At 39.2% G+C, this 14,926-nt stretch overlaps 1 protein-coding gene across 5 annotated transcripts in view; it reads right to left on the bottom strand.

The window, feature by feature from the left end:
- DCC (DCC netrin 1 receptor) overlaps window positions 1-14,926 on the bottom strand; it is a 555,466-nt gene that overhangs the window by 185,985 nt on the left and 354,555 nt on the right. Inside the window, exon 18 of one of the 5 annotated variants that reach the window (XM_039544138.1) lies at window positions 12,220-12,285. The exons of the other annotated variants lie outside the window; for them this stretch is intronic. Within the exon in view, the coding sequence (XP_039400072.1) occupies window positions 12,244-12,285 (42 nt within the window). The 3' untranslated portion in view covers window positions 12,220-12,243. Of the gene's footprint in view, window positions 1-12,219; window positions 12,286-14,926 lie in introns of those variants that run through there. 5 annotated transcript variants of the gene reach the window in all.

Below are 14,926 nucleotides of genomic sequence, written 5' to 3'. Positions count from 1 at the left end.
TCACTCTGTGGAAGTTGCATTCAAACATTCTCCTCTGATTCAATTTGTGTCAATTCCCTCCCACCCAAATTTTGCTGAAGTTCAAAGAATCTCAAAATGTCAAAGCATAAGGTAGTCAAACTACCTAGTTTCACTTGATTTTTTAAATAAAAAAAAATGTCTTGCACATTTGAGATGGAAAAAAACAAGCCATCCCAAGTCCACTCAGAAGGTTTCACTGAATAAGTTTTCTATGGTTCTAGTTCTCTACTGAATGTATTTCCTTTAATAGCTGAAAAATGAACTCTGCTCTAAACAAAATGGTTCTTAGTGTCATTAAATCATAATATCCTATAAATAACCAAAACACTGTCAGCTTCATATACCCTCTTCCTATACACTTGTTGCATTAATATTTTTTAAATAATTATTTTTTTTTTAAAAGTCATTAACAAACTGAATAATAACTCAAATAATGTGTTTCACAACAAATCTGGAATAAGACATGTCAGGGAAAATTGCCCATGACTCTTTTTATAAACCCATAATTGTTTGCTTTATTACTGGCAGTAACTAGTTGTGTACCATGCAAAGGTGTGTGTGTGTACGCATGCATGCACCTTTTCTTGCTGTAAACATACACAATGTCTTCAGTCTCAGATACTATACTTACTGGATTAGTATCTTTGTGATTGACCTATAAAAAGCATTAGTAATCCACAAACAGCCTACATTATGGTTTCTTTAGCCTTATTAAAACCTTTACAATTGCTAAGAAATTCCTATTAAATCTCTTTCTAATAACACTTTCTATCTATTAATCCTCCTTGGTCTGCCTGTGGTCTGAGCTGACAGGGAAGGGTATGAGCTCTAGTTGCTTGGTCATGCAAACTTCCAGCTTGTTATTATGTGTCTATATAAACTGTCCACTCTGAAGATGGAAGATCTTAAAATGGGAGGCAAAGTACTGATCAGCAAAATGGCAACTAACAAACTGGATGTCCAAATAGCCCAAGAACCTGTCTGTTTACTTACAAGCAAATAAAACTGATACATTAATAGAAATCCATTTATTCTCATAAGTACCATTTCTGGATGTTTGCATTTCCAGAGATAGTGTCCTTGTGTCAGCCTGATTAATATCTTTCTGTGCTCCACGTAACATAATTCCAGGAATTTTCAACTTTCAGGAAAGCTCCCACTGACTTCAATGAGTTTTGGATTGAGGGCTGAAAATATCCAACATACTTACAGGCTTTTTGAACACCCTTAGCAATAGAGACTCATACAAACTTGATTGAACCAATTTTACTTATTTCTTTTCTGTCTGCCAGAGAAATATTTTCCCAGTGTCTACGCTATTTGCTGTCTACAGATAATCCTGATTCCTAATTAATTTTGAGATCCTATAAGCTCCACAGACAACTAGCACAAAGACTGTCTGAAAGCATCTGGTGCAGTAACTGGCTTGAAGCAAATCTCACCTCCTGACTTTAAGGTGCTCCAGAGCTCCCAAATGTGGGAGCAACATGGGATGCACACTGAGGCATTGACTTTTCTAACCGTGCAATGTTTTAGCACAGCAAAGCAATAACAAAGAGAAAATGAGATAAAAATCTTTGCTTGAGCTTAGTTTTCAGACAATATAAATCTATAGTATAAGGGTATTGATAGCCTGATTGAATGTGTCAAATAATACTATTTATGATATTACTCGTACAAAGGTCTTTGTACATCACAGAAGCTGCTCTGGCAGACTCCAAATTCCTTTGATTGCTGTTCCCTCAAACCAGAATGGCTTAATATTCCTCTTCATGGCAAGTAAACTGAGCAAATGTTGTGTTGAAACTGGTTCAAAGACATTTTGACTATTCTCACTACACTGAAAGCACAGTTAGGCTCTGTAGTGAGCTGAGGCAATAGGAGATTGTTTAAAAGGCTTGTAATAACTATTTTAACTGTCTGATAGCTTCAGACATTCTTTTTAGTGCTTTGCTCCAGGACCTGAAAAACATTCTGCAATGATCATGCATAAGATGATCATGTAAAAAGAAGCTGCAGTAAACTGCGGAAAGCCAGCTTATGAATATGGACGACCCTTTCACCTGGTTTGTTCCAGAACACAGAGAGAGGGGAGCAGCTATTGTCTGAGAGCGACAGTTAAAGAGACAGAAAGAAAGCAGAAGAAACTTGCAATGCTTTAGATGAAAAGGACTCGGTTTGATAGTAGAATAATTGGAGGAACAAAGTCTCTTTCATGACAAAGGGATGAAATGTGTAGAATAAAGAATCTCTTTCCAAAAAGAGGTAAAACCTGCAGATTTGAATTTTCAGCACAGATGATCTACCGAGGGCTGACTGCACCAGAAGAAAGATGCCTAATGAAGAGGAGTATTTTAGAAATGCCTAAAGTGGTTGTCATTAAAATCTTGATATTTTTGCCTTTTATTATTGTAATAGGGCTGTCAAGCAATTAAAAAAAATAATCACGATTAATCGTGCGATTAAAAAATAATTGTGATTAATGGTGCGATTAATCACACTATTAAACAATAATAGAATACCGTTTAAATATTTTTGATGTTTTCTACATTTTCAAATATATTCATTTCAATTACAACGCAGAATACAAAGTGAGCACTGTACACTTTGTATTTATTTTTATTACAAATATTTGTGCTGTAAAAAACAAAAGAAATAGCATTTTTCAATTCACCTAATACAAGTACTGTAATGCAATCTCTTTATCATGAAAGTTGAACTTACAAATGTAGAATTATGTACAAAAAATAACTGCATTCAAAAATAAAACAATGTAAAATTTTAGAGCCTACAAGTCCATTCAGTACTACTTCTTGTTCAGCCAATTGCTCAGACAAACAAGTTTGTTTACATTTGCAGAAGATAACGCTACCCACTTCTTGTTTACGTCACCTGAAAGTGAGAACAGACGTTCACGTGGCACTGTTCTAGCCAGCATTGTAAGATATTTACGTGCCAGATGCACTAAAGATTTCTATGTCCCTTCATCTTCAACCAACATTCCAGAGGACATTCATCCATGCTGATGATGGGTTCTGCTCGATAACGATCCAAAGCAGTGCAGACCAACGCATGTTCACTTTCATCATCTGAGTCAGATGCCACCAGCAGAAGGTTGATTTCCTTTTTGGTGGTTCGGGTGCTGTAGTTTCCGCATCGGAGTGTTGCTCTTTCTGAAAGCATGCTCTGCATGCTGTCCTGATCAGATTTTGAAAGGCACTTCAGATTCTTAAACCTTGGGTTGAGTGCTGTAGTTATCTTTAGAAATCTCACATTGGTACCTTCTTTGTGTTTTGTCAAATCTTCAGTGAAAGTGTTCTTAAAATGAACATGTGCTGGGTCATCATCTGAGACTGCTATAACATGAAATACATGGCAGAATGCAGGTAGAACAGAGCAGGAGACATACTATTCTCCCCCAAGGAGTTCAGTCAAAATTTAATTACACATTATTTTTTTAACTAGTGTCATCAGCATGTAAGTATCTCCTCTGGAATGGTGGCCAAAGCATGAAGGGGCATACAAATTTTTAGCATATCTGGCACACAAATACCTTGCAATGCTGGCTACAAAAGTGCCATGCAAACGTCTGTTCTCACTTTCAGGTGACATTGTAAATAAGAAGTTGGCAGTATTATCTCCCATAAATGTAAACAAACTTGTTTCTTTTAGCGATTGGCTGCATAAGTAGTAGGACTGAGTGGACTTGTAGGCTCTAAAGATTTATAGTGTTTTGTTTCTGACTGCAGTTATATAACAAAAAAAATCTACATTTGTAAGTTGCACTTTCATGATAAAGAGATTGCCTACATTACTTGTATGAGGTGAATTGAAAAATACTGTTTCGTTTGTTTAGCATTTTTACAGTGCAAATATTTGCAATAAAAATAATATAAAGTGAGCACTGTGCACTTGGTATTCTGTGTTGTAATTGAAATCAATATATTTGAAAATGTAGGAAAATATCCAAAAATATTTAATACATTTCAATTGGGATTCTATTTTTAACACTTTGATTAAAACTGTGATTAATCATGATTAATTTTTTAAATCATGATTAATTTGTTTTAGTTAATCACATGAATTAACTGTGATTAATTGACAGCCCTAGTAATAATTCATACATATTATAGGAATGCTACGCTAACAATAACTTTCAAATGACATATGCAAAGATTTTAATTGTCAACCACTGGCGTTTTGTATTATATATATATTATATATATGCATTTGGGCATGGAATAAATAATAATATACACATATACAGTGCATGCAAGCACACCCAAGACAGTGTAAAGCACCTTCAGGAAGAAGCTTAAGAAAGTCAGATCTAGGAAGTATGACCTCATGCCTAACTCTAGTTATGGGAAACTTGGGGTCAGGTTGTAGAGTTTCTTTTAAATGATTTAGCCTATCCAGGATATAGGTTGGTAAATATTGTGGCAGAGCTCCGACCTTGTCCCTGTGGGTCCCGCGCTTCCAGGTGGTTTACGCTAGCCTCAGTGGCTAACTGCAACCCTCCATGTAGCCCTTCTTTCTCTAGGGCCAGGGTTACAGTCTACTGAGCCCTTTTCATCATAAACCAGCAAGAAGGTTGGTGAGAGAACTCCCACCGTCTCTGTTGTCCCTGGGGGCTTATTTCAGAACAGTTTAGCCTCCTGTCCTGACAGGGGCCTGTCTTCCCTTCCCCAGAGGTGTTTCTGTAGTGGCAGGTTGGGGGGGAACCCAGGCCCACCCTCTACTCTGGGTTCCAGCCCAGGTACCCTAATGTTAGCAGCTGTTGGCAGCCAATCTTTCACTGCCCGAGTTGCTTCATTTCCCTGGGACACTTCCCCACAGCTCTCCTGCTTCTCCCTTCTTCACCATTACCTTAGGGCTCCCGATGGTTTGAGGGTGTCTTCATTAACCAGCCCTTCAACAGCAATTCCTCTCCTCTGACTCCCTGGCTCTCCCCTGCCTGACTGGAGTGAGCCCTTTTATAGTATCAAAAGGGCCTTAATTAGAGTCAGGTGTTCACATTACCTTAATGGCCTCACCTGACTCTTTGCAGGTTAATTGGAGTCAGGTCTTCTCATTAGTCTGGAGCAGCCCCTGCTCTGGTCACTCAGGGAACAGAAAACTGCTAATCCAGTGGCCAGTATATCTGCCTTCTACTACTTTGTTGTACCCAACTGGCCTGGGTCTATCACAATATATAGGCCAGATATTAGTAAAAATAATATTGTCTATTGATAGATGTTTAAAATTAAATATAATGCTTAACTGTTGCCTTATTCTTTAATAAAATATATTTTATTTACATAATATTTTTCAAGGTACAGAGGAATTATCATAGTGGATCAGAATTATTGGACTATCTAGTCCAGTACCTGATGTGTGATGGTGGCCAGCATCAGAAGAAAGTACAAGAATGCTGAAGAGGGCAATTATGGAAAAACTTCCACATAGAGAAAGTTTCTTCCTCTCTCTCCATGGTATTTATATGCCCTCTTCTGTCCCCCCATTACTATATGATCCCCTCACAGTTTTTGAGGTATAATCTTTGCTATACTTCTGTGAGTAGGAAAGCATTATTGTGCCCATTTTACAGATGGGGAACTGAGGCACAGAGAGACTAAGGGACTTGCCCAAGGTCACAAAGAAAGTCTGTGGTAGAGCAAATATTTTAACCCAGGTCTCCTAAGTGGTAGGTTAACACCTTACGCACTGCACCATCCTTCCCCTCTAGCTCCTGAGACAGAGGTTAACTTATGGTCCTTAAGCATGAGGTTTCTATCTAGATATCCCCTTCAAACTTTTTTGCCTTGTTTTCTTTCCTTATAAGCAGAGTTCATAGCACCATACTACTAAGGCTGCCCTATACTTCCCATTATAAGACATTTCATTCATTTGCTTGTAACTTTGCCATCTTTAACTGTTCAGGCTGAAATTTTCCATGCTGGGTGAAGTTTTTCATGAGGTTCAATTGTTCTGGAAAATTTTAGCCAAAAGAGGGTAGGGGAAAATACATTGGTTTTGCACATTTTTTTTTAAATGGCAAGCTTTTATTTCAAAAAGTCTAGTACTCCCATGCTTTGGATAAGGGACTTGATATTTGACAGAGGTTGGACTATAGGCCAAGGATATGATTTTTGCTTTCCCAGTGAAAATCTGCCAATATTTGGCCGTTATAAGGCTCTGGGGAAAACAAAACCAAACCATAATTTGCACATGCTTAGCAGAGACTTCTTAGATTTTAACAGCTAAATTTATACCAGTTAATTTGCATTGGACAGGCTCAATCCAGAACTGAACAGGACTTTCCCTGAAATTGCAAGTTATGGGCTGCTGGGGCCTGAAGCAGTATGAGGTCCAAGCACCTGAACTGCAACTGAAGAGCTAGTCCCTCCTGTCTCTCCATGACCCCTCTGGCTCAAGCAATACGGAGAAGGAAGCTTCTTGGTTCAGATGAAGAGGGGACAAGAGTTGGAGGAGGGAGAGGGCAGTAAATGGAGACAAGGAAACTCAGCTGGAAGGAGGTAGGAGTGGAAGCTGGCATAAGTAGGAGAGAAAATGTGATAGGGAGTTGGGGTGTAAAGGGAGACAGGGATTGGCAGAGTAGGGTGACTAGGACTGAGAATCACTGAGATGAGGACAAGGAGGTAAGGGGTGACAGATCTGATGATCAGAGGCATGGACGAAGAACTGGAACTGGCTGGACAAAGATCCTGGGAAAACGAGACAGAGCCAGAGGAGAGAGAGGGAAGAAGACACTGAGGCTATGTCTACACTACCATGGTAAGTCAACCTAAGCTACGCAACTCCAGCTATGTGACTAATATACCTGGAGTTGACATACCTTAGGTCAAGATACTACGGGGTCTACACCACGGGGGGTCGACAGAAGAAACTCTCCTGTCAACTTACCTTACTCTTCTCGTTGGGGGTAGAATACAGGGGTCAACTGGAGCGTGATCTGCTGTCAATTTGCCGGGTATTCACTAGACCTGCTAAATCGACTGTGGGTGGATCGATCTCAGAGCATAGATCCCGGCTGTAGTGTAGACATAGTCCAGGGAGGAAGATTGTGACTGGAGCAAAACTAAAGCCAGCAGCCTGAGACAGGGTTATCAGGGTTTCTAGACTCCCTGCTGCACAGTGGGGGATGCATTTGACTCCTGAGGACTCCCCAGGAGCAACCTAGGGAGTTTCATTTTGGAAAAATTGAACAGAAATGTTTCAATTTTTTCAAAACCTAAAGAATTTTCAGAACATACTTTCCACTGAAAGTTTTGAAATTTTTAACTTTTATTCTGATTCCAACCCAAAACATATTTGAAACGTTAGCATTTACATTCAGCTCTAATTGGGTCTGGGAGCCAGTGGATATGGGGAATGAGGGTTGTGGATTGGGTGACCGAGGCCAAAGTATGTCAGGGGAGAGGCAGATTAGCTGAGGAGCCAGGAGGGGACAGAAATAGGACTAGCTGAGCAGCAAAACTGGAAGCAAGGAGCTGGGGGGAACTGGGAATGGCTAGATAAGGAGACTCAGCATTGGGGGAACTGATACAGGGAGTCCGGAGGGCTGACATTAGATTTGCTGGGACTGGAATGAAAAACCTGAGGTGTGCAGATTAGGATGAGTTAGGTGAGGACAATGGAACTGGGAGAATGAGCCAAGGGTGGGAAAGAGGCAAGTCTGGGACAGGATGGAGGGGAGGAGGAAGAAAAGGTCAGGCTTGGGGAGGAATGCACAGAGAAGTCTGTGCCCTTCAGAGCCTGAATGGAACCCAGGATTCCTCAGTCTCACCATTCCTCTGGAGGCAGCAAATATCAGGAAGAAGAGTACATTGGGGTGGAGAAGTTTTTAATCTCCTGTCATAGCCACCAGATAGCTAGGTTACTCAGCACTCTTTTCAGGCTACTGTGTAATCGGTATTAAATTACACTTCAAAGCAAAACAATTAAAAAAAAACCTCTTAAAAGAACATTTGTAAGGTTGCAAAATCAAGCACTCAAAACTTATGAAGTGTCACAATTAAGTCTGCCTGTGCAACCTTAATTCAGCCCACTTGTGTGTAGACGTTATGGTACAATCTTTAATTATATGATCACATGCTATTTTTTCCAGCAGCAGTGTTGTAAACTTTATATCTACCAGTCAGACCTCTGCCACTTGAGTTAACTGAGTAACGAATAGTATCCTCTACATGTACCAGCACTAGAAGGGAATGCATTCGACAAAGTGGGTATTCACCAACGAAAGCTCATGCTCCAATACGTCTGTTAGTCTATAAGGTGCCACAGGACTCTCTGCTGCTTCTAGAGATCCAGACTAACACGGCTACCCCTCTGATACTTCATAAGTTTTGAGTGCTTGATTTTGCAACCTTACAAATGTTCTTAAGAGGGTTTTTTTTTTTAATTGTTTTGCTTTGAAGTATCATAGAGGTAGCCGTGTTAGTCTGGTTCTGTAAAAAAGCAAGCAAAGAATCTGTGCATAATATAGACTAACTTTTTTTTTGCAGCATGAGCTTTCGTGGGTGAATGCCCACTTCGTCGGATGCAAGACAGTGTAATTTAATACAGATTACACAGTAGCCTGAAAAGAGTGCTGAGTAACCTAGCTATCTGGTGGCTATGACAGGAGATTAAAAACTTCTCCACCCCAATGTACTCTTCTTCCTGCCTTATAATCAGAACGTAAGGATTAGTACCTGCAAGTCAACCACCAGCTGACTGGATTCTTTGCCTATGCTGATTACTTCTAAACTAGTAGCCAGGTCTACATTGAACAAGTAAATAGATGAATTGCTGTAGAGGGGATCAAAGAGTAGGCAGTATTTTTCAGATGTTAATTCCTTACTGTGAATGAGGTTATGCTTACTTACCTCATGAGGGTATTGGGAGGATTAATTAGTTATATTTGTGAAGCACTTTAAGAATTGTTATAGCTCAATTATTATTAATCATCAAGCTAGCACACTCTTTTGAAACAGGGTTTTACTTCAACCAACATGCCACTAAGCCTGAGGAGAAATCTAATTTTATACAATAAAAATTATCTTCATTGTCTAATATTTTCAGATAATTGTGCTTTAGAAATATCACTGCAGCCTCCAGATTCCAGAAGTCTGCAACACAATAGCGCTAATATTTTACATAACTTGCCATGTAGTGTCATCCTCCAAATTCTTCTAGTTTACATTCCTGTGATCACTGCAATAACAAAGTGGCAACTTGTGCCAATTTGCTTTATCATACTTGTTATCCCCTCACAGCACCAAAGATATTATGTGTAACCACAGGAGCCAACTGAAAGGATATCCACAGCATGATACTAAGAAAGCCTCAACACCTGATTTACCACAGTTATCGGCCAAATGTCAGACACCCCATATTCACTATGTTTGGATCAATTTGTTTTAGTCTAGTGCCACTCAATTGTGTTTCTCAAGCCACACTGTCAGAGTAAAGTGCAACAGGATTCTCAAAGAATATTGAATATTTCTACTGCAGTCCATTAGTCAGATATTGTCTTCTGGTTCCCTTTGTGTGTGGGGAGGACTCTGACTCATGCAACATTCTTTCAGAGGTTTTCACTGTCCCCTACTAAAATGACAACCAGTTTTGTTGTCAGTGCAGAGGCTTTGATCCAGGAATGCAGAGAAGAGGAATTCACAATTCAGTTTCACTAGTAATACCACTAGATATAGTAGCATCAGCATCATTGTTTTACATAAATATGCAGCAATTTAATATCTCATAGTCATACTCTAATATAGCACAGAAGACTGTAGCAGGCCACTGAGAGACTGAAACAATTATTTTCCAAGTTGCCATTGACCTGGAATCTTGAATTTTCCTACACCTATGGATTGTGGGCTTCTACGATTCAGACATGAAATCTGACTGTGTGATCAGAGGTCATCAAAAGGTCAACAACTGTTGTTTTTTTTTAAATCAGCTCTAACCATTTCAGTGTCCTTACATGTGTAGAAGGGGCAACAATTTTAAATGAGTATACTAATTTCTTCCGTAAGCCAGTCATGCTGGATAAAAACTTTCCAATTTGGAGAAATTAAGGTCATTCAGGGCTACCAGTTCTACCTGATGAACTTTAACCAAGAACATCTATACAAGTATCTGGTAGGTGATTACAGAAAATACATTAATTTCCATGTTCTCCTCTGCGAGGCTGTGGAACAAATTCAAACGTGACAAATAAAGATGGTATGCAGTGTAGTTGTAGCCCTGTCGGTCCCAGGATATTGGTGAGACAACAGAAATTGGTCAAATAAAAGATATTATTTCACCCAGCTTATTTCGCTAATATAAAGATGGTGTCAGTTTGCCACCCTTATCCCTACCATCAAGCTACAAATGTGTGAGCATCTTTAAAATGCGTGTAACTTACCCCGAGGAGTCAGAAGAAAGTGTAGTTAAAATGACCCTACCTATTTTAACCTGTGCCTTTCACCCCACCCTCTAGCTTCTCAGCATGTATCCTTCAACTTAGACCACCTGGCATGTCAAAAGAGAGGTGTAAAAGGTGGTCTTAGAAGTGTAAGGGCATTTTAAGTCCATATTAGGGGGTCTACATTACACCGCCTTGAATGTCTGAATCTGAATTTTGTCCCCATCCATTTGTTCACAGTCAGCTGTTTGTTGAAGTCGTGCATGGCTGAGCAGAGGCTACTATTAAAACATCAATGGCAATATACTGGTGTCAGAATAGTGACTTCTTTATGCACGCATGGCCAATATAGCACTCCTAGCTCTGAATCAGGCACAAGCAATAATGTTTGTGTGAAAAAAACTAGCTGCCTGACAGTTTTATGTTTTAAAAAGTATGAGGAAATTACCATATACAGTATACTCCGACTTATCCCAATAGCATGGAGGACACAGATTTTATTCACATAATTGGGAGTTTGGAAAATCAAACGGAGAGGTGCCATTCAGTAGTGGGGTGGCCTCCCCCGTGGGCGGGGGCTTGTCTAGCACTTCTTTCTTGTAATTCTGGCTGGAGGTTTCTGCTCTATTATCTGACCTCTGCATTAGCGGAATCCCACCAGCATAATCGTCCTCCAGCATAAGATACATGGGGGGCAATAAAGGGATTTGGATAATGCAGATGTTCAGATAATGGGGAGTATACTGTATGCCCCTTATGCAATTTCTGTATCCCCTTTAAAATATGAAAAAAAGTATTACTAGAATGATGAAGATCTACATATATGAAAAAGGGATCAAGTTTAGTGACCACAGGATACTCTCCTTGTTTCAAATAAAAAGAGCAAACAAAATTGCAACATTTAAAAGTTGGAGCAATGGGTTGCAGCTGCTGACATTGGTTTTTTTTTTTTTTGCATTGATAGTGATCAGTTGCAAGTTTGCAAGACAATTTTCAGCATCTTGACAAAACTGCCATCCACCTCCATTACCTTGTACGTATGTTTGTACAGCAAACAAACTCATCCTTCCCCCACTCCCCCGCAGTAGTAGGCCACTATTATACTGACATTTCTGTGATGTCTCACGGTAAGACACAGCCAAGCATTCAGTGGAGTCCAAAGTAACATAAAATCCACAGACCAAAAGTATCCTCGTTTGCTCTCAGCGAGTCAATTCAATAGTGTTCTAGCCACATGGGAACACTGACTGCTGCTTGGCTCTCCTGTAATATATTTTTCTATTTGTCTTTGCTTGAGTTATCATCCTCTGTACTTTGTGTCTTTTCAGCTGTAATGGCAGCGTTACTCACACTTACAATTTTGCTGTTCGGTTTTAAAAAAAATCTAGTTTTATTGCAAGATGTTTTCTAGTCAAAACAATTACAGAACAGGCATTAGGTGCGGAGGACTAAGTGATAACAAAAACCAAAGAAATCAGTGTGGAATAAAATCCCTGGAAGGATTACAGAATTAAGACAAAATAAATTAGCATTAGAGACGAGCGAATAATTCACAATGAGTAATTTAGCCTCCTTTTCTGCTAACAAAACATCCACGAGAAACTTGCAATTAGCTCATATTTATTCAAGTAATCTTTGAAAAATGTTACTCTGATTTGAGTATACACACACTGCATCTGAACTGTGTAGATTTGCTGTGACTGGTCCTATGTGTCACATGGCATTGTTCCTGTTGCCTGAATGTGTGAGCATACAAACACTCCTGTTGCAAAGACTTGGATGTGGAAGTTTAAAATTTGGTTTCCACAGGTACGGATGTGCTGTCCTCAAAGGCTCACAGAAAAGAAGCACAGCCAGAGTAGATTCAGCTTGAAATGAATACACAAAAACATGTTTTTGCTTTTGTCACCTACCTCTAATTAACACACAGGATAAAGCAATAGGATAACAGGGAGCTGATTCTGCATAGAGAGGAATAGTTGTAACATTTTCAAAAGCAACTAAATGATTAAAGAAGTCTAGGTCCAATTTTCATATATAACTGAACATCAGGGATTGAGGTGCCTAAATCCCATCATTTTTAAAAATAACTTGGGTTTTCGAAAATTTTACCTAGGTTTTTATTGGGTTTTTTTTTGTTTGGTTTTTTTAATTGATCATTGTGTCATTAACACTTTCCATATTTAATTAGTGTTCCTGTCCAGTTTTACTGAGGGAGGAGCAACACTGGAGGGATTTTATCCAAACTGATGGCCAATATCTTTACTAGATCTTTAATACTGGCATTCAGCAGCAATATTGATTGATAAAAGCAAATACCATGGGCTGAGGGAGTCAATGCATAACTAAACTATTGTAAATGTATATCTGAGGGTAGGTTCAAACATTTTCACAGTGATCTCAAAACCACTTAACATTACTGAATTAAGCACAACAGGACCATTGTTAAATAATATTTAAGACTGGCTGGAAAAACAAGAATTCTGTTTTGTGAAAAGATTTGAGAGTTTTCAGTATCTGTTTTCATTCTACATTGAAAAAAAAGTGTGTTTTTTTTTTAATGAAAAAAAAAATAAACAACACCACAGGAGACAGACCCATTCCAGAACAGCCAACAGCAACAGGTCAAATTAAGGAGAAATGTGTTTAGAATCTTATTGTTGATTTAGTTCTGAATATATCCTATTTGTTGTCCTCAATAAGCATAAGCACAAAAGGATCAATATCAGTTAAAGTAAATTTTTTAATGTAACTCACTGAGCTGTAGAATCCAAACAGTTTTGACAGAGACAAAATAGACATTTTTACAAAAACACGATTTGCTAGTTTTTCACCAAAAATAAAAGTTTTGAAATTAGCTATATTTTTAAAGTCAACAACAGGAAAAATAAAGGCAGACTAGAACTGTTTCAGAGGGAAAATAGCTATTTTGAACAGCACAAATCTATTTTCAAAAAGTACCATTGTAAGCAAACTTGTATAAAGCAATCAGAATTAGAGCTGGATGGGAATTTTCCAAAAGTCAAACAGTAGATGTTTTCTGTAAACATTTTGGTTTCAACCAACTTTTGTTTGACCAACTAGTTCCTGGCCAACTCATCTTACTGGCTGCTGAGAAGCCTAAACTTCTAGGGTCTGAGACTCTGGGGCAATCCAGCCACATGGACTGTCCAAGGGTCCACGGTGGAGCTTGGGTTCCCTGGCTCAATTTCATTTTGAAATTTTCAAAAGAAAAATGTTTAATTATATCAAAATTGTTGCTTTTAATTCTGAAACAATATTTTTCATTTGGAATTACCTACAGACCAGAAATTCTGACTTTCAGATGAGATCTTGTCAGAGCCTCTATTAAGAATTTGACTCCAGATTGATGGGGGAAGTACATACAGCAGATATAAGTCTCTACCAGCAGCACTGGAGTCTAAAGAGATGCTTTGACTAACAAATTAAAACAAAACAAACAAACTTTAACTAATGTATGTAAGATGGAAAAGTGATCACAGAATGCATCCTTGCTTAGAACCCAAAGCAGCGTTATGAGTATAAACACACATCTTTTCTTAAAAGAACAGGAGATGAAATAGTGATAAAAAACCACTTCCTCTATATAGAGCCTAAGTACTCAGCACTAAACACAAGAAGTGTGAAAGCCCTAGGGAAGATCAAATCTCCCTGTTTAGATTCTTAAGTTACATCCATCATTGTAGTATTTGAGTGTCTGGAAATCCACCCCATATGTGGGGCCTAAGCCTGGGGCTGCAGTGCAGTCCTCCATGACTGCTACTTCAGCCTATGGGCTAAATTAGCAGCCATAGTCCCTTTGTAACACACATGGGTGTTGGGACCACATGTGGCCTCCTACTGTCCTGTTCCCTCTAACAGTGCTGGCTTAGGCAAGACTAGCTTGGAGACCATAGGGAATGCCCCACAGCCTATAACCTCCCCATGAAATTCCAGTGTGGAGCATAAGTGTTATATATGACTTTGTAGTACAGGTAAATTTCACCCACAGTGGTCCATCAGTTGGGCAACTCACTGAAGACTGACAGAGAACAGCATTTGGCTCATATTGTATAGGGAAGGATTAAATGCACTGAGCAAAATGATTAGTAGGTTGGATGACTGGAGGGCTCATTGGCTTGGTAATGAGCTACAGAGTTTGTCTTCTATCCCACTCCTCAAATCCAGCTTAATTTGGTAATGTTCAAATGTAACTACTGTCTAACAGCTGATCAGTTGCTCAGATAAAGTGAGTTGGGTGTTTCAATCTGCACCCAATGGACAGGTATCCAGAGCGCGCACACAAAAAAATACTGCCACAATTAACACCTTTCTGGTAGTCTGAGAGCTCAAGAATGGGATGGGCATGGAGACTAAACTATTCTGTAGGTCCTAGAGGTGGTCACTACCGATCAGGACTGCGGCACTCTGGCAGGATGTGTGAGGAGGCTACTGGCAAGGTGTCTGAGCAAGCTGAAGGACCTTCAATCTGCCTCTTTTCCCCAGTAC

Source organism: Mauremys reevesii, linkage group 6 (genome assembly GCF_016161935.1).
Source record: "Mauremys reevesii isolate NIE-2019 linkage group 6, ASM1616193v1, whole genome shotgun sequence".
Lineage (NCBI taxonomy): Eukaryota > Metazoa > Chordata > Testudines > Geoemydidae > Mauremys > Mauremys reevesii.
The sequence above is the reverse complement of the archived record's forward strand: the minus strand, read 5'-3'. Positions and strand labels throughout refer to the sequence as shown.